This window comes from Drosophila yakuba, chromosome X, assembly GCF_016746365.2.
Source record: "Drosophila yakuba strain Tai18E2 chromosome X, Prin_Dyak_Tai18E2_2.1, whole genome shotgun sequence".
Classification (NCBI taxonomy): domain Eukaryota; kingdom Metazoa; phylum Arthropoda; class Insecta; order Diptera; family Drosophilidae; genus Drosophila; species Drosophila yakuba.
Window position 1 is genome coordinate 13,266,000 of NC_052526.2, and position 18,321 is coordinate 13,284,320.

The following is an 18,321-nucleotide window of genomic DNA, read 5'->3' on the forward strand; positions in this document are numbered from 1 at the left end:
AAGATCCTAAAATAAAAGAATTCAAAGATATTCGCGTTTCTTAGCAAAGATCCCCACCAGAATTTGATTCTCCACTTTGCCGCAAGAAAGTCTCCTAACAAGAGTAAAGTCTCCACTGAAACAAGCGATAGATACAAGGAACAGGAACCCACTCTCTCTCTCTCTCCTATCCAAGTTTGCCACCACACGATCACTGGCCAGCACTGGTGCGCATCATATGGCGCCGATTGGCGGCAATCGATGTATCGATCGCAACAGCGAATCTATTGGCGGCAATCCGCGCCCACAACTCTCATCGCTAGTGTGTTTTCAGCGCCTTTTTTTATTTAGCGAATAACAAGCGAAGATTTGCTGGGGAAACAGGAGCCACAGACGCAGGACACAAAGGCAGACAGAGAGCACAGCAGTATGCCCGCCGGCATTGTGAAGACCCCCATCAGCGGCAGGACGAAGGATGCGGCTGTGCCGGCCAAATCAGCCGAAAAGACGGCCAGCGGTGGCAAGAAGTTCGTGCAGACGCGTCTGCCCTTCAAGTTATTAACGCCAGGCGGTGGATCGGCATCCACAGCCACCACCTCTTCCTCCTCATCGTCTCCCGCCACCACTGGCTCCGCGCCCGTCACTGTGATCCTGGATGACGAGGATCCCGCTCCCCGCAAGCGAAAGCTGTCGTACGACGATGAGTCGCCATCGGAGGGCACTGGCTGCTCCACGGGGCAACTGCGGCGTTCGACCAGCAAGGAGAACCTGGATTTGGCCGCTTCCATAGCCACCAAGAAGGTCAAGATCACGGATTTGCCAGCGGAAGGTGTCATAGAACTGGATGACGATGAGGCCGACAAGGAGACGACGGATACGGATGAGGTGGTGGAGGCCAAGGCGTCCACGGAGGTCAAGTCGAAGCCCAAGAAGCCGGAGGCCAAGAAAGGCTCGCCGGCGCCGATACAAATCAAACTGCCTCTGGTCAACAAACGATCGAAGCGCAGAAAATCCCTGAAAAAATCTGGGGAATCGTTGGACACCTCGGCCACAGATGTTGGCAAGGCGGACAGCGAGTCCAGCGACGATATAGAGATCATCGCCGAAGAACTGAACCCCCAGAAGAGGCAGAAAGTACAAACGCCGCTTGAGAAATCCTCGGAAAACAGCCCTGAAAACGAGAAACAGGAGAAGGAGGTCAGCGAGAAGAATGGAAAGGACTCAAAGAAGCAGGCGGAGTCCCAGAGGCCGGGCAAGGAGTCGAAGAGGGAGGAGCCAAAGACCGCAGAGAAAAACAAGAAGAACGACCAGGTCACGATAGATATCTTTATGGGAAAGAAAGCGGAAAGCAGTAAGAAGGATAAACCAGAAGCCAAGACCGCCGGCAAAGGCAGCAAGAAGGATCAGCCGATCCCAGAGGATGCCACACCAAAAGAAGTTCCCAAGAAGGACGCCAGCAAAACCGTGGGGAAGCCAAAGAAGGAGGAATCGAAACCAGATGAAAAGAGTAAGAAAGAAGAGAATGAAAGCTGCACAACAAAGTCGGAGAAAGAGAAGGCAGACGCACCTGCAGATAATCAAAAAGAAGAGCTTGCCGCCGTGAAAAGCCAACAAGTGGCAGCCAAGAAGGCTTCTGAACCAGAAGATGCATCAAACTCCCAGAAATCGGAGGCGGTTAAGAAGGATGCCAAGAAGGACGAGCCAACTACTCAAGTTAAGTCGGACAAGGAATCTCCCGAGGCTGCGGAAATCTCGGTGATCCTCTCGACCAGCGAGGACAACAGTTCCAGCAGCGAGCACGAGATGGACATGGACACGGACACGGCGGCCACTGACAGGCCCTCCGCTCAAAAGGAGACGCGCCTGCACAGGAAGAGTCTGCCGGAGGAAACCGGTGCACCGAAGGGTCTTACGCCCAAACAGCAACGACTGCTGGAGCGAAGGAAAAAGGCACGCGAGGAGAAGGAGCAGAAGCTGGCGGAGGAGCGTCGCCTTAAGCAGCAGGAGAAGGAGCAGCGCGAGCAGCAAAAGAAGCAGGAGCGCGACGAAAAGGAACAGCAGCGCAAGCTGGAAAAGGATCAGAAGGAGCAGCAGAAGAAGATGGAAAAGGAAGAGAAGGAGCGCAAGCGCCAGGCGGAGGTGGACTCCAAGAACGAGGAGAAGCGCAAGCGCAACGAGGCCAAGGAGGAGGTGCAGCGCAAGAAGGACGAGGAGCGCCGCAAGAAGGAGCTGGAGCGTGAGGAGGCCGAGCAAAAGAAGAAGCGCGCCGCCGAGTCCTTCTCCAAGTTCTTTGTGCCCAAGCAGCCCAAGGGCGGCAGCGGTTCCAACAACACATCCTGCCTGGAGCACGAACAAAGCAGCTGCGACAGCTCCAAGGCCAGCAGCCAAACGCTGGCCTTTCGACCATTTCAGATCAAGGACGACATGCTGCTGGCACCCATTGTGCGCAACTCGCTCGGTCAGCAGCAGCGCTCCCAGCTGGATGGTCTCTTCCGGCACCGGGACGAGGAAGATGACGACGACGACGAGGAGGAGGAGGAGGACATCGTCAGGCGTAAACCGCCGAATCGGGCTCATCTATATCTCAGCGAATTGAGCAGCGGTCGGCGCGAACCACTCAAGATGCAGCGCGATGCCAAGCTCCAGAGACGCACCAAGGATGAGGAGGATGAAGACGAGGTCCAAGTGATAGGTAGGTGCCTCCAGGATAATAAACCATCATCTGTTCTTTACCTGTTCTAATTATTTCACCATTTACCCAGATTACCTATCCTCTGCGGGACTGCCCATCGAGGAGGAGCAGCCCAAGCAGCTGACCCGAATGAGAGCCAAGTATCTGCACTTTGCCGACAACCGGCGGCCTCCGTACTACGGCACCTGGCGCAAAAAGAGCAGCAGCATCTCCGCTCGTCGCCCACTGGCCCAAGATAAGGTATGAATCACATCTTCTGGCTTGAATATCCGATTAGAAATATCAATAATCACAATCAATACATCGCAGGCGCTTTTCGACTACGAAGTGGACTCCGATTGCGAGTGGGAGGAGGAGGAGCCTGGGGAGTCGCTGAGCGCCAGCGAGGACGAGAAGGAGCGCGAGTCGGAGGAGGAATCCGAAGAGGAGTACAACGAATGGTACGTGCCGCACGGTCATCTCAGCGACGAGGAGCTGCAGAACGACGGCGACGGAATGGAAGACGGACATACGCGCGAGGCGCAGAAGGCCAAACTCCAGGTGCTGCAGCAGGAGTTCGCCCAGGAAATGAAGAAGCAGACGAAGAAGATCAAGGCGCGCCTACTGGGTCCTGTTTGGCTGGACGAGAATGGCAACAAGTCGGAGCTATTCCCGGCCATCTTCGCCCACACCATCGACATGTACGCCTGCTGGCAGTTGGAGCCCATCAGCATGGAGCCACCAGCTGAACCGGAGCGCGAGGATCAGACGCCAGAGCAGCCGGTGCCGCTGCAGCTGGATGACCGCCACATGCAGCAGCTGGTGCGACTTACCCACGGCAATCGCAACTCGAAGATGTTCCTGATCAACGAGTATTTAGAGTACCTGAAAACCCAGGCGCCCGCCGAATCCAATCAAACGATGCTGCCCTCGAAGGCTGTGCTGCGCGAGAAAATCGACGAGCTGGCCAGCTGGAAAACCGTGGAGCTGGGCACACCCGAGGCGGCTGCCACCAGTGCCAGCAGCGCCAAAAAGGGCAAGAAACCGAAGAAGCGTCTCTGCTGGGTGGTGGCCAACGATATGCTGGAAAAGTTCCAGCTGCCGGATCTCCAGCTGCAGAATCAGTGGAACTACACGCTGACGCCCAAGGTTAGCGAGGGACCCGATGCACTGCAGCACGAGCAGAGTCCGCCAGCGGATGCGGAAGCCGCCGCGGCATCGCCCGCTGCCAACACGACCACCAACTCGGCACCCACAACGCCCATCAGTGCACAGGCCCAGTCGGGTGGTCAGGGCGCCAAGAAGCGGGCCACCCTGCTTATGTCCGTGCCCAGGGATCAGCCGATTCCCACGGCCGCCAAGAACAAGCTGATCAGCCAGTTCCTGCAGCGCCAGAGCGACGCGAGCAAACCCAAGGAGAAGAGGCAGGAGAAGCCGCCGCCCGCCGTCGTCGTCGATGATGTGGTGATGCTCTCGGATTAGGCCTAAGCTAGACCCCTTAAGGAGATAACCCGCTATCGCTACCGCAACCACTGCATCTGCTCTGGTGTTGTGGATCTTCCTGCTAAGCGAGTATTTAAAATATGCAAAAATTTTTTTTGTCGGTAGATTCAGTCGTAAGTTGATTTAATTGTTAATGTTCCGATGTACGTTCGACTTGTATGTCCTCCTCAGCCTAGCCACCCCATCTCCCAAACTCCCCAGCACCAACACCATTCCCATTCCCATCAGGGTCATCCCTGCCCACCCAGCATCCACCATCTCAATCGTTGAATTGCTAGCATTGCACGATGGCTCTATACATATATAGTATATATGCAATAATACACTCTACCTGATGATCTTTTATTTTGGGTTTCATGAGTATATAGTTTAGTTATTTGGGGCTCAAGTCTGCAGATGGAGTAGAAACAGCGGGGGAAATTATTTTTAAAACTTGTTTGTTTATTCTTTTTGCCATTTTCGTTACTTGTTTAATTAAATTAATTATTTAATATACATTTAGTTAAGATTCCCGACAAAAAAATTACTGTGGCTGCATCGTAGAAGTGCTTGTGTTCTGTGTTCTGTGTTGTCTTTAAAAACGTGGACGTGAACGTGTGTCGTACCATCTGTATCTATATACGATTATCCGATTATCCATTAGTTATTGCTATTGTAATCGTTGTTTAATTGTTATCCGCTGTCGATATTACCTAACCCTTCCCCCATTTACCCTTCCCCCGCCAAAAGTTCGCTATGCTAACTAAAAGAGCCGAGCATTTTGAGGAAATCTCAAGATAAAAAAGTGCTATTTTATGTAGGTTATTTTTGAAATAACCTTCTTCTGATGCTGGAGAGGATGGAGCAGGACGCAGGTGGAGAGGATGGATGGGGGTTCCGCTCACAATGCTGATTTACAGGATCGCACATATAGCTTTGTATGTACACACATATTATGTATATGTATCGTTATATTATATATAATAAGGCAAATATGACGAGGGGCAATCAAAAGTGGAGTACTTCCTTTCGTGTTTGTAGGGTAAGTGCAGTGCGTTTCGGCCGTGTAAGGCCTCGTTGTTGGTCAACTGTTGTGGGGAATTTAGCGAAAGGCAGAAAAGGCGAGTTGGTCGTAAGTACAAAATGTTAGTGTGGAGAGGTAAACGTAAACTTGCATTGCTATTACACCTATGAAACGCACTGCCTGAACGCATTTGTATATATTGTCACAGAAACCAGTCATTCGTGTGTGTGTATATTTTTGATTAGGTTTGAACAGCGAAAAATCGTTAAGTACTTAAATGTTAAGATCAAGTCATTTACAAAATCATTTGCATGTTTTCACAATCAACAATCAACACATGTCAAGTTGAGGCTTTCACTCGGGGAATTTTGTTGCAAAAAAATGAATTAAATATCCTGGCTTGTGTACAAGTAAATTGTGGACAATTGTAAAGAAGTTTGCCCAAAACGGGATTAGTTTGAAAACCTAAGAACACTTCGAATCAAGTATTTTTCGTTTAAAACAATTACATTTCTTTTTTTTTTTTAGCCTACTAGGAATAGTTCCAGAATACCGTCCTTTTCTTTTTCATAACGTAAATAAGAGCTCTGATATCTAAGTAAAATTAGTTCATACTTTTCCCATCTATAAAATCGACGCAGCCTAAGGTGTGTGATAAGCGTTTCGTTGTCGTCAAACTTTCCCTTCGTTTCCATTTTGTTATCGAATTATTTGGTCGTCTTGTCTTTTAGGCTTCGGCTGCTCCATGCTGCTCCATGCTGCTCCATCATGTGTCCACTTCGGCATCGCTTGGAGATGCTCCTCCCTCCAGCTGGGAGCCACTGCGTCAGGGCAGCAGGAGCGGGCGGAAGTAAGCACGGCAGAAGATGGTCGATGCCGACGGCGGCAGATCCTGGTTGCGATAGTACATATTGCACTCGCGCTCCGTCAGCTTGTCGAAGACGGCCGCATACTCGCGATGGAATGTGGCCAGGTCCACGTTGGCCCGCCCGATGGCGGTCAGGGCCAGGAAGAGGATGTCGCGGTAGAAGGAGTGCGATCGCTCCACGCCGTTGCTCTTCAGCTTGTGCCGCTCGTTGGCCAAGCGCTTGAGGGGAGTGGCGAAGTCATTGCACCGGATGGCCGAAATGATTTGCTGAATGACACTGAGGTGACACAAATATAACATAATTGGTATTGGAATAACTACTATCTGGGTGGGATCTACTCACTTCATGTTGAGCTGCGCCTGGTCGGTGAGCAGCGCCTTGATGAGCGGACTCGTCGGCTGGGTCTCCCGGTACAGCAGGTACATGGGTGGACCACTGGCCTCGGTGTGCAGACTCAGGTTGTCCCACAGGCACTGGATGTGCACCGTTTTCAGCTTGCTCAGCGGATCGATGTGCTCCTTGTCGCTCTAAGCAGTTGGGGAAATCAAAGATGGATTACTTTATCTATTGGAGTAATATAAGATGACTTACCGGCACGGGCAGACAGAGCTCGGGCAGGTGCGTCTTGCTCTCGATGCGCTCCATCAGCCAGAGCAGGTTCCAGTAGATGATCGGGTGCTCCTCGACGAACTCGGGCTTGATCAGCGCAATGTCGCCCTCCTGGGTGAGTATGTTCTCCAGCTCCTTGCGCAGCACCAGCGGATTCAGATACGGCACGGTCAGGTTGGACTTGTGGCTGGTGCCGTTGGCGGTTTGCTCCTTGCCATCCTGCAGCGGATCCGACTGCTCCGACTCCTCCGCCTGCCGCTCGATCTGTACGCTGAGGAAGGGCACCGTCAGCTTGTTGCAAGCGTGGCAGGTGGTGTTCAGATTGGAGTCCTCCGCCGTCCAGCCGCTCATGATCTCCTCGTCGTAGACGAGCACCGAGCAATTGTGGCACTGCGAGCAGGTCGTCAGCTGGATCAGCACATCGCAGTCACGATCCGCGGCGTTCTGTGGATACAAAAGTGCATAAGTGGGGGGATGCATACATTCAGATTGGAGGCTATCTGGTGCTCACCTCGCTGGTGAGACTGTAGAGATTGTCGGGCACAGCGGGAAAGGCGTGCATGTGGAGGGCGCCGGTGGAGCTGTTCTCGCCGAGCGGCACCAGGTTGTTGTAGCTGGATTTGCGCGACTCGCTGAGCCTGCCCCAGGGATCCAGGTCGCTGGAGACGCGACGCAACTTGCCCTCCTCGTGGACGGCGGCATCGTGCTCCTCCTGCTCCGCATTGCCGTGCTGCGAATGATGATGGTGGTGGTGCGGATGGTGATGACCATGATGCAGGCCATGCGAATGGTGTCCATTGTTCGTCTTCGTCGGCGTGGAATTGGCCGATATCACGCCCTTGATCTCGTCGAACTTCTTGGTCAGCGAATTGGCCGCCGACTTGATGCTGCTCAGGCTGCCCTGGATCAGCTCGTTCGACTTCTTGCCCGTCAAGCTGGGACTGGATGGTACAAATGTCGGGAATTAATTGGGCAACAAGGGTCTTGAATAATTATCAATTATTACTATGTACAACGAAACGAGAATGAGGTAAAGCCATTAGCAGCTGATTTCTCGGTTATTATCTTGGCAACACAACTGGTTGCTATTAAAATCTGGTCTACAAACTGACAATAAACTGGCAAACTGGTTATTATTTTCAAAGCCATGAACTCCTGCTTCCAAACTCCAATCAATGACAAGTAATAAGGAACTATCTATCATATAGTTTTAAAACTCAAAAGATATATATATCTGCGATCGGGGAAATCAGCTGCTGGTGGTGCTGCTATATATTATGGTGGTGCGGTGCTTGTGGATGACCGTTAGTTAGTTAGTTTGTTCGACTAACTCAAGTTAGTGTGGATGCTATGCGTGGCTTTAGTCAAACCTTGAATTGCCCGCCACCAACGAAGTTTTTAAAGGGGACTTTTAACCGTAACCGTAACCGTAACCATAACTGTAACCGTAACCAAAACCATAACCGTAACCGTAACCAGAACGTAAAACCAAAGGCGAAAGTCTGTGGAACTTATGTGGAACGCAAAACGAAAACAAGAGGTTAAGACTCTGTTGTGTGTGTTTTTGTTGTGCCGCTGTGTGTTGATTGCCGCTGTCCACTTGTGCATTGCAAACTAATAGTAGATATGAATAGATTTTGATAGTTAATAATGCAAATGAATATATTGGTACAAGAGTAATCAGAAATGAAGAGAAGTCATAGAACACCCTGAAAACTGAAACATATGCCATACATTTACGATTTACATTTAAACAAATTAGTTTATACAAATCAGTGTGATTATCTTAACAGCGACCCAAGAACCAATTTAAGAACAACAATCCTTCAACAAATTGAATGCCAGGTGAGTAGCGTGGAAAGCAGCACAACACACAATTTGGGTGTAGTTTTCGGGTATGTTTGTCTAGTTCTCTAGGAAAGGTCTACACTTACCTTATGCTCGATATATTTTCTATAATATTGGCGGGCAATTTCAAGTCTTTCTTAAGGGACAATCGTGCGGGTGAATAACGTCTAAGATATAATTATATATATATGTAAATAAATCATAAACGAAATGTGGCACAGGAACGAGTTCGATTTAGAGAGAGGTAGAGGTAGATATACATGGCTTCTCCAGTTTTCCACACCCTTCAATTGAATTGAATGAAAACTTCACATTGCATGATTAAGTTTTGAACAACAAATGTTGGGAAAAGGGGAAAAGCCAAGTAGTTGGGGATACAAGTTATAAAATAAGGGATAAATAATCCGCTTGATTTGGTGAGTGGACGGTGTGGAATGCTTGTGGAATAGTGTGTTCAGATGAAAAATGGGGAATCGGAGGAGGAAAGGCTGTGGAATGCCGGAGTTACCCGAACGTGAACTTCAGCGAGGATCCGATGTTGGCCAGACTGTTGGTCACACCGCTGCTGGCCACCGGCATCGTTTCCGAGCGGTGCATACTCTTCCCGATCTGCGTCGACTCGTCGAAGGTGGCGCTTCTCTGGCCGCGGAACAGGATCGGCTTGTCGCTGTATATGCTGCTGTCGATCTGCGACTGTGAGTGCTGCTGCTCCTGCTGCACTTGCTGCGTGGGCGTGGCACTGGCGACGGACTCCTCCTCGTTAAGAGCACCCAGTGGATCGTTCTGGGTCACGGGCGTGCGTGGCGAGATTCTGACGAATAGTGAACGCAGAAAGTGTTAGTTCGATTTCGATAAGCTTAGGTATTCGCAAAACTCACTTGGTTGGACTCTGCACCCGCTGACGTGCCCGCTGTGCGGCCACATGCTCGTCGACCTCATCGTCGTCCTCTTCGTCCGCCTCGTAATCTCCGCCAGCGGCGTATTCCAGATCATCGGCGCCGGCTTCCAGTTGCTTTTGCGGCGTGCTCGGCGAACCGGCCGTGTATTCATCGTCGTCCTCGTCCTCATCATCGTCATCGCCGCCGCCAATGCTCATGATCTGCTTGCGTGGCTGCTGCTGCTGCAGTGCCTTGGCCAGGATTTCAGTGTCACCGCCATAGGTCGGCGTGTTCGGAGCGCTCAGTTCGCCTGGTATGTGCAGCCCAGTGCTGTTGACCGCATCCTCCATGGTCTCGTTGTTGCCGCCCGTCACCGTCTGGCGCACAATGCTGCCCAACTTGTTTCTGAGCCGATCGAAGGCGGCAAAATCGAGCAGTCCATGGCCGCCGCCATCGCCGGAGGAGGAAGCCAAACTGGTGCGCGACTGTCCGTCCACCGTTTCCAGGGTGCTGAGGTTCTGGTCCTGGGATGCGCTCAGCGATTTGTTTACCTTGGAGGCGGCCCTTTGCTTGCCCGCCTTACGAAACTGCGCCGCTCCCAGCACCACGTTTTTGATGCGGTTCCAGCGGATCTGGCTGATCGTGGTGCTGTCCTGGGGCCACTGCGACTCGAGGACGCAGCGATTGTAGAAGCCATAGGTCAGCGCATTGGCCTGCACGCCAGAGCGCTTCATCAGATAGTGCAGGCGGACGGCCAGCACCGGCAGGTTGTGAATACCGCAGAGCTGCATCATTATCCTGTAGCAGAACTCGTCGCAGGTGATCTTCAGGCGACTGGCTCGCACCAGGACATCGTAGGCGGCGCGCAGTATATCCGGCTCCTTGCCGGCGTGCCGTGTGTCCAAAACCATGGATGGCAGGATGAGGAAGTACAGCGAGTAGCAGGTGGCCAATAGGTACTTGGACCACGCCTCCGGATGCTGCAGGCAACGACTGGCCATCTTCTGGGACAGCTTAATCTCGTGTTTGGTTCGCCGGGCAATGGGTGATCCTGGCGAGAGGGAAGCGTTCAGCTGCAACTGCAGAAATTTCGATAAAGCCGTCTTCTTTGTGCTCTGCAACAGTTCCGGCTGCAGCGTGAAATTCTCGTAATTGTAGGCCACTCCACCTCCTCCTCCGCCGCCGCCGCCAGGCTGAGATCCCGCCGGAGTTACGCTGTCCGGCGGAAAGATGTACTTGGTGCGCTCGCTGTTCTGTCCCGTGTCCCAGTCCACCAAATGCAGCTGGGCGGGCGTCTCGTCGTAGTTGCCCACCTTTTCCGCACACTCGTCAAAGAAACTCAGGCCATGATCGCCGTCGGAGACAAAGGAGCGCTCCTCAATGAAACGGATGAACATCTGGGTCTTCATCATCAGCTCAAAGAACTTCTGGTGCGACTGTTTGGGGTGAGATCAAAGTGGTTTGTTGTTAGTACCATTAAATGCCCAACCAAAAAATGATAGACAGCTTTCTTACCTTATCCCGCGATCGCAAAAAGGCCTTCAGCTGGAAGAGGGCACTCGGATCGGTGGCACCCACCGAGGGTGCCTTGGAAATGGGCACCAGAAAATCCCTGTAGCCGCGCAGAATGCTGGCCATGAAAAGCAGAAAGGCCTCCTGGATGCGCTGCTCCAGCACCAGCTCTCGTTTCCGTTTCCGAATGTCGCGATCCAAACTGTTTGTGGAATCATAGCTGATGGGCTTGGCGTTCTCCAGTTCGGTGAGCGTCTGGCGGAGCAGGCGGGCTGCCCGTTTCGGAAGCAGCTTGGGTGACAAGTGGCGCTGCGACTCACATAACTGCAAGTACAGAAATAGATGTGATATTGATTCATTAGGCATCCATTTCCACTTCAAAAAGTAGCCTCAAAACGTACGCTTATGTTGTTGGTGTCCAGATCGATGCAGGTGACATCCGTGGGCGGCTCGTACAAGTCGAAGAAGCGCGAGTCCACGCCAATGAGATAAGGCAATGGGGCATGGAGCACCTCCGCCAGGCCCAGCGGACAAAGTGGGATGTACGGACACTGCCACTTGAACGGAAACAGCAGGGAGACAATGGCCTCGGCCACAGCAGTCAATGTGGCAGGTCTGCGGGTATTAAATCGATATGTATTATACGGTAAGGACCTTTGGTAAATGTAATGCACATACCTGAGTGAGTGGATGAGTATCTTCTGTTCGGTGAGGGCCAGCAGCAGCACATGCAGACAGTTGTCGGTGCCCAGGTTCTGGAGCAGCATGTGAAAGCCGGCGCCACTGCGCGGCAGCGGGGAATCCTCCGGCTGCGTGAGCAGAATGCGATCGTTGGACTCGCTGGACAGCTGCAGGTGAATGCTGGGCGCCGGAAACGGTACTTCGTCCAGCAGCTGGGTGATGTAGCGCTCCACGGGAATGGGTATATTAACGTCGTACAGTACCATCCGCTGCAACGAAAAAAAAAAAACAGATTGGGATTAGATTAAATCAAAGTTAAGGAAGGTCTACACTCACATGGAGGTACTTGAGCCATTTGTCGAAGGTGTCGCCGAAGGGATGGTGCGACAGCAGACATATGGCCTTGATCATGTGCAGGGAGTGTTGGGCGCCGAAGTCCTCGTCCCAGCCGAGCAGCTCCTTCTGCTCGGCCGACAACTGCGACTCACTGCAAGTGTAGTTCATTAGTACATGTACGCTTTATAATATTTATTTGCAACCCACTCGTAATCCTCGTAGAAAGTTAACGCCGAACCGTAAACCTTGTAGGTGCCATCGTTTACGGTGAGCACAAAGGTGCTGAACACCGGACTGATGGGTTTGCGCTTCTCCGTGCCGTTGACGTGTGGCCAGGCCTCCAGGGAGGCGCCCATTGGCAGGCAGAAGAGCGGCACGCTCGGACACAGATTCAGCGGGAAGTCGTTGTGATCGACGGTGGGGTAGCGCAGCAGGATCTCCGGCTTGTAGCTGATGTGCTTCGGCCGGTACATGGACTTCTTGTAGCACAGGTAAACGTCGCTGCCCACATAGCCCTTGTTCAGGGTCTTGTAGATCAGGCAGAAGGCGTGTGGAGCCCGCTCACCCTTGCTCTGGACGATGACGCACAGTTCGGTGACCACCAGCTCGTTGCACGGCATGTCCGCACGGGCGCGTCGGTACGTGAGGAACGTCTTGGCGGACGAGTTGTTCACATTGGCCACCCTGCCGCCGGGCGTTTCCGCCACGATTTCCGCATCCGACATGATCCGCTCGTGGCCATCGTACAGGACTCCTGCAAAAGAGGCAACGATTAATACAAACGTCGAGTTCATTGGCCTTCATGCAAATGGCATTTAAACATCTATTTGCATTACGTTCTACATAACATTTTTTACTTTTGAATTCATTCTCTTTTAGCCTACAAAACTTAAGTTTTTGACTGAGCAATGTTGATATTTGTTGATATTTGCAACAGTTTGTCGGCTTTATCACGAGTCGTGTCGAGATTACAATATTTAAATTTACTTTCGTTATCAGGAAATCCAACCAAGTCTTCCATTGATTGCTGAAATCTACTTTAAACAACAACGAAGTTCTCAAAATAAAAGAACCAAACGGAAGTAAGTCCTAAGACCAACAAAAGTATCGAATCTTTCAATTGCAAAGCCATAAGGGCATGAACTCCTGATGGAAATGCACACCCACCTATGTCCACCAGAGGTGGGCGATCCTTGCCGCGCCGGAAGTAGATGTAGCAGTCGGTGGTGCGGACCGATCCGTGGTTGAGGTTCGCCTGCAGACCCGTGGGCGTGTGCGTGAGGATCTCGTATCCCTCGGGCACCTCCTCGCCCAGCAGCGGGAAATAGACGCCGATGTCCGTGATCGGTTCGATGGTGGTGGCCGCCCTCAATCTACCCGAGTCATTGAAGATGTTCTCCTGCAGCAGCTGCGGATGCTCCGGCATTCCGGCCACCACAAAGTAATCGGCGATGCGCTTCTCCTCCATGGCGGCGCCGTTACCTCTGCAAGAGACAGCAAGAACAGCAAAAGAGCCCAGTTTGAGTGGTTAAGTTCTAGCGGGCATGGCGGGACTAGCTGGCCAGATAAGATAAGGTCGACAGGGGATACCAGTTGGTATCTGCCAGTTGGGGTGGCTCCCGAACCCATATTAATTAATATTATGTTTAGTTATCATCCAGCTAGGGGCAAAGTCAATGGGTCTTCTTTCGTTCTTCCGAGGGAAAGACTCAGATAAGCGGCACAAGAAATCGTGTGATTTCCATGTTTATTGCAACGGACATATATAAATTTGTATGTTTTTAATATTTCATGTGGGGAAACATGTTTCTTCGCACGATATAAGACGTATGTTTATCTCATAAAAAACGGATGGTTAAAGAGCTGAACTGATATCTTGCATCGACGACTATTTCATCATATCCGATCGCATTACCCACAAAGAAGAACCGCAAGATATCATGTATATGCTGTGGGTGACCCACTGGAGCACTGGTTGGTGACCCCGAGCGCAGGCTTCACTGTATCTCTGGCCGCGGGCGCAAAATGCTTTTGTTTACATATCCCGATAGAGGCAGCGTCCGATTGGAATTGCATGCATTAGCTGCCACTCTGATTGGACTTTGTATGCTGGACACTAAGTTTTATGCTTCGCGCAACACAACAACAGCAACAACAACAAAAAGAACAAATGGAGCTGGGGGAAACAAGTTCCGCTTGATGATTCAACTTCCTCCGCTTCCGTTTTACAGCACAATAACGCCAACGCGTTTTGTTTGTGTTGATAGCTGATGCGTTGTTTTTGTTTACAGGAGTCCAATTGGCAGGTGTGAGTGCAAGACGTATGGCATGGACGAGGGGAAGGGGGGCTGGCTGGTGAACTTACTGCGCTCCCGTTAGTTGTCCTCCAGGGGGGCGGGGACGAAGGGGGCGTGGGCAACCTTCAGTTGCTTTTGCTGTTCGCCTTGGACTGCAATTGTCGCTTTTCCTTCGCTTTTCTTCTTCACACTACGTTAATTTCCACACACCAACACACACCGCACACACACACACACTCACGCACACACGGTTGGACTACTTGAGAGTTTTCCTTTACATCATTTTCGCAGTTTTCCTATTGGACTGCTTAACTGGACCACTAACTTTGACGAAACCGCGCCAAGTTTGTTGAAATCCACGAATTTAGCCACTTTAAAAGCTACGCAAATACGTGTGGAGTGCAGTGGGCAGAAAAGTAAGGAATAATGTTCGTTTAACTGGCCTGCCAGCCGTGTGCGCGGCTCGGTGTGACTGGCGAAATGTGCCAATCGCCTGTATGCGCTACTGGTCGAACTATATAATTAACATGCAATACGAAACACGCGACTATTATTATCGGATTTACTATTATTAATAACTATTTGGCCTTTGCTTCTGGCCTTTTCAGCGTTGCCAGATGATACTAGCTTTCAGTCTATCGATACCTAACTGACGATTACTTTAAAGGTATGTCATCGCCAATTGCAAGCTTTACCCGCCAGCTTGAATTCCTTCATACTTGATCACTTTACTATTTCGTAGACAATCAATTTGAATGGTATCATTACAGAACCCACTTAAATGAACGCGTGTTAAGTTATGCCTAGAAAAGATTCTGTAATGTAGCAGTTGTATTTTCTTTTCTTCTTCAAATATATAATGCCTAAGCTATCCATATTAAATCGATGACGATACCAGTGGATGCCCACTGCTTCCGATAGACTTATCGTAGTATAAGTTAACATCTCTAGATTTCTGTCCATCTCAATTGCGAGCTTGAAACGTGTGAAATATGGAACAAAATGCGAAGCCTAAACGCTCTTTTAAGCGTCCGTTTGCCTTTCCAAAAAACTGTGTTTACCGCCCGCTGCGGCAGATAAGCAACATGGAGCGTAGCCAGAAGCTGCCCGCCGAACGACCCACCTGTAAGTAGTCACAGAACGAGGATTCACAATGGTGTCCATATGTGCTTTTCATTTTGCAGACTTTACGCTCAATGCACCGCCCTCGTTGGTTCCGGCCAAGAAGTACTCCGATATTAGCGGCTTGCCCGCTCCCTATGCCGATCCCCACACGAAACTGAGGTTCGCCAACGCCGACGAGTACGCGTCCATGCAGCACATGCCCTCGGACATCATCAATGGCTACCTCACAGTGCGCGGCTACACGAGCGCCGTGGGATAGTCCAATCGATCCATATACTGTATATATCCCATATACTCGCTGTGTTCTGCCCCTGGAGGCCTTGCGATCCGACTACCACATATAATGGGCAATTACAGCGCTGCTGACCTTACTCTTACTGACATTGCGTGCGAGGCTGTTGCTTTCAAGTGTTTTGATGACTGCTTCCCGGCTGTAACACCGCGTTCAAGGGGAGTTACATGCACAATTACCATATATGCATGTGCTACCTATAAGGAGATGATCCCTGTAAATTAGTTATAGAGATTTGTCGCTAGTTTGACCGCAACATTAGATTAAGTAAGTCCAAGGTGAGGTGAATACCTTGGGCGCTTAAAATTGTCAAAATTAACAAAACAGTTGCCACATATATCCTAATGGGAAAAACAAATATTTAAACAGCCGATTCGTGCCAAGTTTGTAGTTCGCAATGAAAGACTCACAGATTAATATAGTGTTAGGTTAACCAGCTACACAACATTCAGCAATGACGCAAAGTAAACGAAATTAAATATTATTAATGAGTTTAAGATCATTATTCATTTTCTTATCTTGAATTTTGGCAAAAGCTGATGATAAAGTTAATGGAGATTTTATTTAAGGACGATTTATAAATGTTTTATGAACTATATCTCTATTATAATATCATTTGCATAGTCATTATTATTGTGTATTATTTAGCAGCTATCAGAAGTACCAAAAGCAAGTTTCTAAAACTTTTGTAATTACTGGGGCTTCCCTCTCGTTCTCTCAGGTTCTCCATGCTCCATCCCTCGCGTAAAAAACATATTCGAGCTCGCTCCTCCAAGGGCTTCAAATACAAGAACCGGACTAGTGGCTCCGTGATCCTCCCAGCCCTTTCCACCTCATTCCATTACGTGGCAGTCGACTCCGGCTTATCCCTTACGGCTTTGGACGCTAGCCTGCTTGATTGATGGGCCGGCTAATACTGTTCGGCTGTGTCAGCATCTGCAGGTCCGAACGGAAGCTCCTTGGCAGCCCCGAGATGTCCAGCTGGTGCTTAAGCACCACCATGGTGGCCAGGGTTTTCAGAGTGGGTTCAAAGTCGAGCACATGCAGATCGCTGTAGTCAATGAGCGCCACACCGGGCGGAACTACTCCGGCAGCCCCCGTTGCTCCGCCCGCCTCTTGAGTGGGTGAAACAGCTGCTGGCGAGCTGGAGGAGCCGCTCCTCGGACTGGTGCCGCCGAACAGGAACATCCTAGTGCCCATCACAATGGCACACTGTCTCCGCCGCGCCGTCGGCGCCTTGCCGTTGGCACGTATTAGGTTCCACAGCTTGGTGCGCGGATCGAAGGTGTACAGATCGTTGAAATGCTGATCCAGCAGGCCATTATAGCCCCCGAAGACATATATCAGCTTGTTGTAGACGAACATGCTGTGGCTGCGCCGACCCACGGGCACCTTTCCGGCCGTGAACGGTCGATGCCACACCTTGGTCTTCATGTCCAGGTAGACGATCTCGTGGCAGTAGGTCTCCTCCTGGCTGTGGTACGGACTGTGCTTGTCGCCCCGCCCGCCAAAGATGTACATGCGCTCCTGCTCGTAGGCCACCGCCGCATGGAAGTCCCTGTAGCTGGGCGGCACGCCAAAAGTCTGCACATAGCGCCACTCCATTGTGTCCAGATTGAGTGAGTGCACATCGCTGCTGAACTCGTTAATCTCATCGACAAAGCCACCAAAGATGTACATGCTATTGCCAATGACACAGGCCGAGTGGCCATCACGTGCGCCGGGCAGACAGCCAGTCACCTGGGGCCTCGACCACTGCGCGGTCTTCGGATCAAAGCAATAGAGGGCATTGCACAGGTTCTCGTCGTTGCGACCGCCCCAGATGTAGATGCGCTCCTTGTAGGCGACCACCGTGTGTCCGTAGCGCTGGAAGGGCACCAGCGGATACTTGAGCGGCACACCCGCTGCGTCCAGCTGCTGTGGCACCAGAGTCCAGCGCATTGTGTGGGCATTCAGGGCGTGAACGTCGATGGGCTCATTGTAGCGATAATCGTATCCGGTGCAGTAGCCACCAAAGCTGTAGATGAAGTCGCCCACGCCCACCGCCGCGTGATTGACCCGCTGTGGGCCACCGTCCAGGTGCACCGTCCACAGCATGTCTAGACCAACTGTCGGATGAGCTGTGCGCTGTGTGCTGTGGCCAGAGGAGCACCGATGTGCTGTGCGAGGAGCCGGAGATCTTTGCTTGGGGCTCAAGCAGCCCGAGCAGCCGAAGCAGCCAAAAGACACAAAGGAAAGCAAGTGCGCCGCAGTTGTCGCTCCTTCTGGGCGCGCGGGGGCAGGGAGGTGCGGGCGCAGGTGCGAGCGATTGAAGGCCACACAGGTGTAAACGCTGATTCCAAACGCTAGCTGCGCTCCGCTCTGCCAGTTTTGCCAGATGGTGAAACGAAACGAAACGAATTGAAACGAAACGAAACAGATCGGATTTTAAAGCACGCAAACACCCAGAGTTGCGTGCGTGAGCGCACGGGCGTAATAGCAGGGCTCCACTGCGTCACTGGGCCCAGATGTTATCGATAATTTCGATGTCTTATTGATAATTGCGTTTCAAAAATTACAAATTTAAATATGCAATGCTTTTGCATTAAATATTAAGCTACTTTTTTTCGAAACAGTTGCAATGGAAATGACATCTTTAATTTTAAAACAAAGTTCCAAGCAATAAATTAAAACAAAAAAGTACTATAAATTCAAGCTGCTCAAACTTTCCATTCAGTT

At 51.0% G+C, this 18,321-nt stretch overlaps 4 protein-coding genes across 5 annotated transcripts; 2 read left to right on the top strand and 2 right to left on the bottom strand.

The window, feature by feature from the left end:
• The first annotated feature begins 281 nt into the window (after positions 1-281).
• Positions 282-4,498, top strand: LOC6525284 (chromatin assembly factor 1 subunit A). Its single transcript, XM_002101084.3, has 3 exons — positions 282-2,671; positions 2,742-2,911; positions 2,981-4,498. Exons 1-3 carry the CDS (start codon positions 409-411, stop codon positions 4,130-4,132), a joined length of 3,585 nt encoding a protein of 1,194 aa, XP_002101120.1. The 5' UTR covers positions 282-408; the 3' UTR covers positions 4,133-4,498.
• Positions 4,499-5,374: 876 nt separating this feature from the next.
• LOC6525285 (DENN domain-containing protein Crag) lies at positions 5,375-14,801 on the bottom strand. Of its 2 annotated transcripts, XM_002101085.3 has the most exons (14): positions 14,255-14,801; positions 13,057-13,373; positions 12,097-12,643; positions 11,890-12,040; positions 11,551-11,822; positions 11,274-11,487; positions 10,876-11,196; positions 9,361-10,796; positions 8,991-9,293; positions 8,569-8,649; positions 7,146-7,575; positions 6,617-7,078; positions 6,368-6,552; positions 5,375-6,301 (listed from the first exon to the last, which is right to left on the bottom strand). In XM_002101085.3, the coding sequence occupies exons 2-14, from the start codon at positions 13,355-13,357 to the stop codon at positions 5,983-5,985; spliced, it is 5,022 nt and encodes a 1,673-aa protein (XP_002101121.1). In that variant the 5' UTR covers positions 13,358-13,373; positions 14,255-14,801; the 3' UTR covers positions 5,375-5,982. The 2 variants fall into 2 exon arrangements, with proteins under 2 accessions (XP_002101121.1, XP_015046208.1); XM_015190722.3 differs by lacking the exon at positions 8,569-8,649 and having other exon boundaries at positions 14,255-14,800.
• A 333-nt stretch (positions 14,802-15,134) lies between these two features.
• Positions 15,135-16,230, top strand: LOC6525286 (INO80 complex subunit C). Its single transcript, XM_002101086.3, has 2 exons — positions 15,135-15,311; positions 15,371-16,230. Exons 1-2 carry the CDS (start codon positions 15,179-15,181, stop codon positions 15,568-15,570), a joined length of 333 nt encoding a protein of 110 aa, XP_002101122.2. The 5' UTR covers positions 15,135-15,178; the 3' UTR covers positions 15,571-16,230.
• Positions 16,147-17,996, bottom strand: LOC6525287 (kelch domain-containing protein 3). Its single transcript, XM_002101087.4, has one exon. It carries the CDS (start codon positions 17,698-17,700, stop codon positions 16,489-16,491), a length of 1,212 nt encoding a protein of 403 aa, XP_002101123.1. The 5' UTR covers positions 17,701-17,996; the 3' UTR covers positions 16,147-16,488.
• Between the last annotated feature and the right edge of the window lie 325 nt (positions 17,997-18,321).

Coding starts and splice junctions, on each gene's coding strand:
- LOC6525286 (XM_002101086.3), top strand. CDS start 15,179: ATGGAACAAAATGCGAAGCCTAAACGCTCTTTTAAGCGTCCGTTTGCC. Junction 15,312..15,370: donor GCCCGCCGAACGACCCACCT/GTAAGTAGTCAC, acceptor TTCATTTTGCAG/ACTTTACGCTCAATGCACCG.
- LOC6525285 (XM_002101085.3), bottom strand. CDS start 13,357: ATGGAGGAGAAGCGCATCGCCGATTACTTTGTGGTGGCCGGAATGCCG. Junction 11,488..11,550: donor ATACTCATCCACTCACTCAG/GTATGTGCATTA, acceptor TAATACCCGCAG/ACCTGCCACATTGACTGCTG. Junction 7,576..8,568: donor GAAAATATATCGAGCATAAG/GTAAGTGTAGAC, acceptor TGTACCATCCAG/TCCCAGCTTGACGGGCAAGA.
- LOC6525287 (XM_002101087.4), bottom strand. CDS start 17,700: ATGCTGTGGACGGTGCACCTGGACGGTGGCCCACAGCGGGTCAATCAC.
- LOC6525284 (XM_002101084.3), top strand. CDS start 409: ATGCCCGCCGGCATTGTGAAGACCCCCATCAGCGGCAGGACGAAGGAT. Junction 2,672..2,741: donor AGACGAGGTCCAAGTGATAG/GTAGGTGCCTCC, acceptor CCATTTACCCAG/ATTACCTATCCTCTGCGGGA. Junction 2,912..2,980: donor GCCCACTGGCCCAAGATAAG/GTATGAATCACA, acceptor AATACATCGCAG/GCGCTTTTCGACTACGAAGT.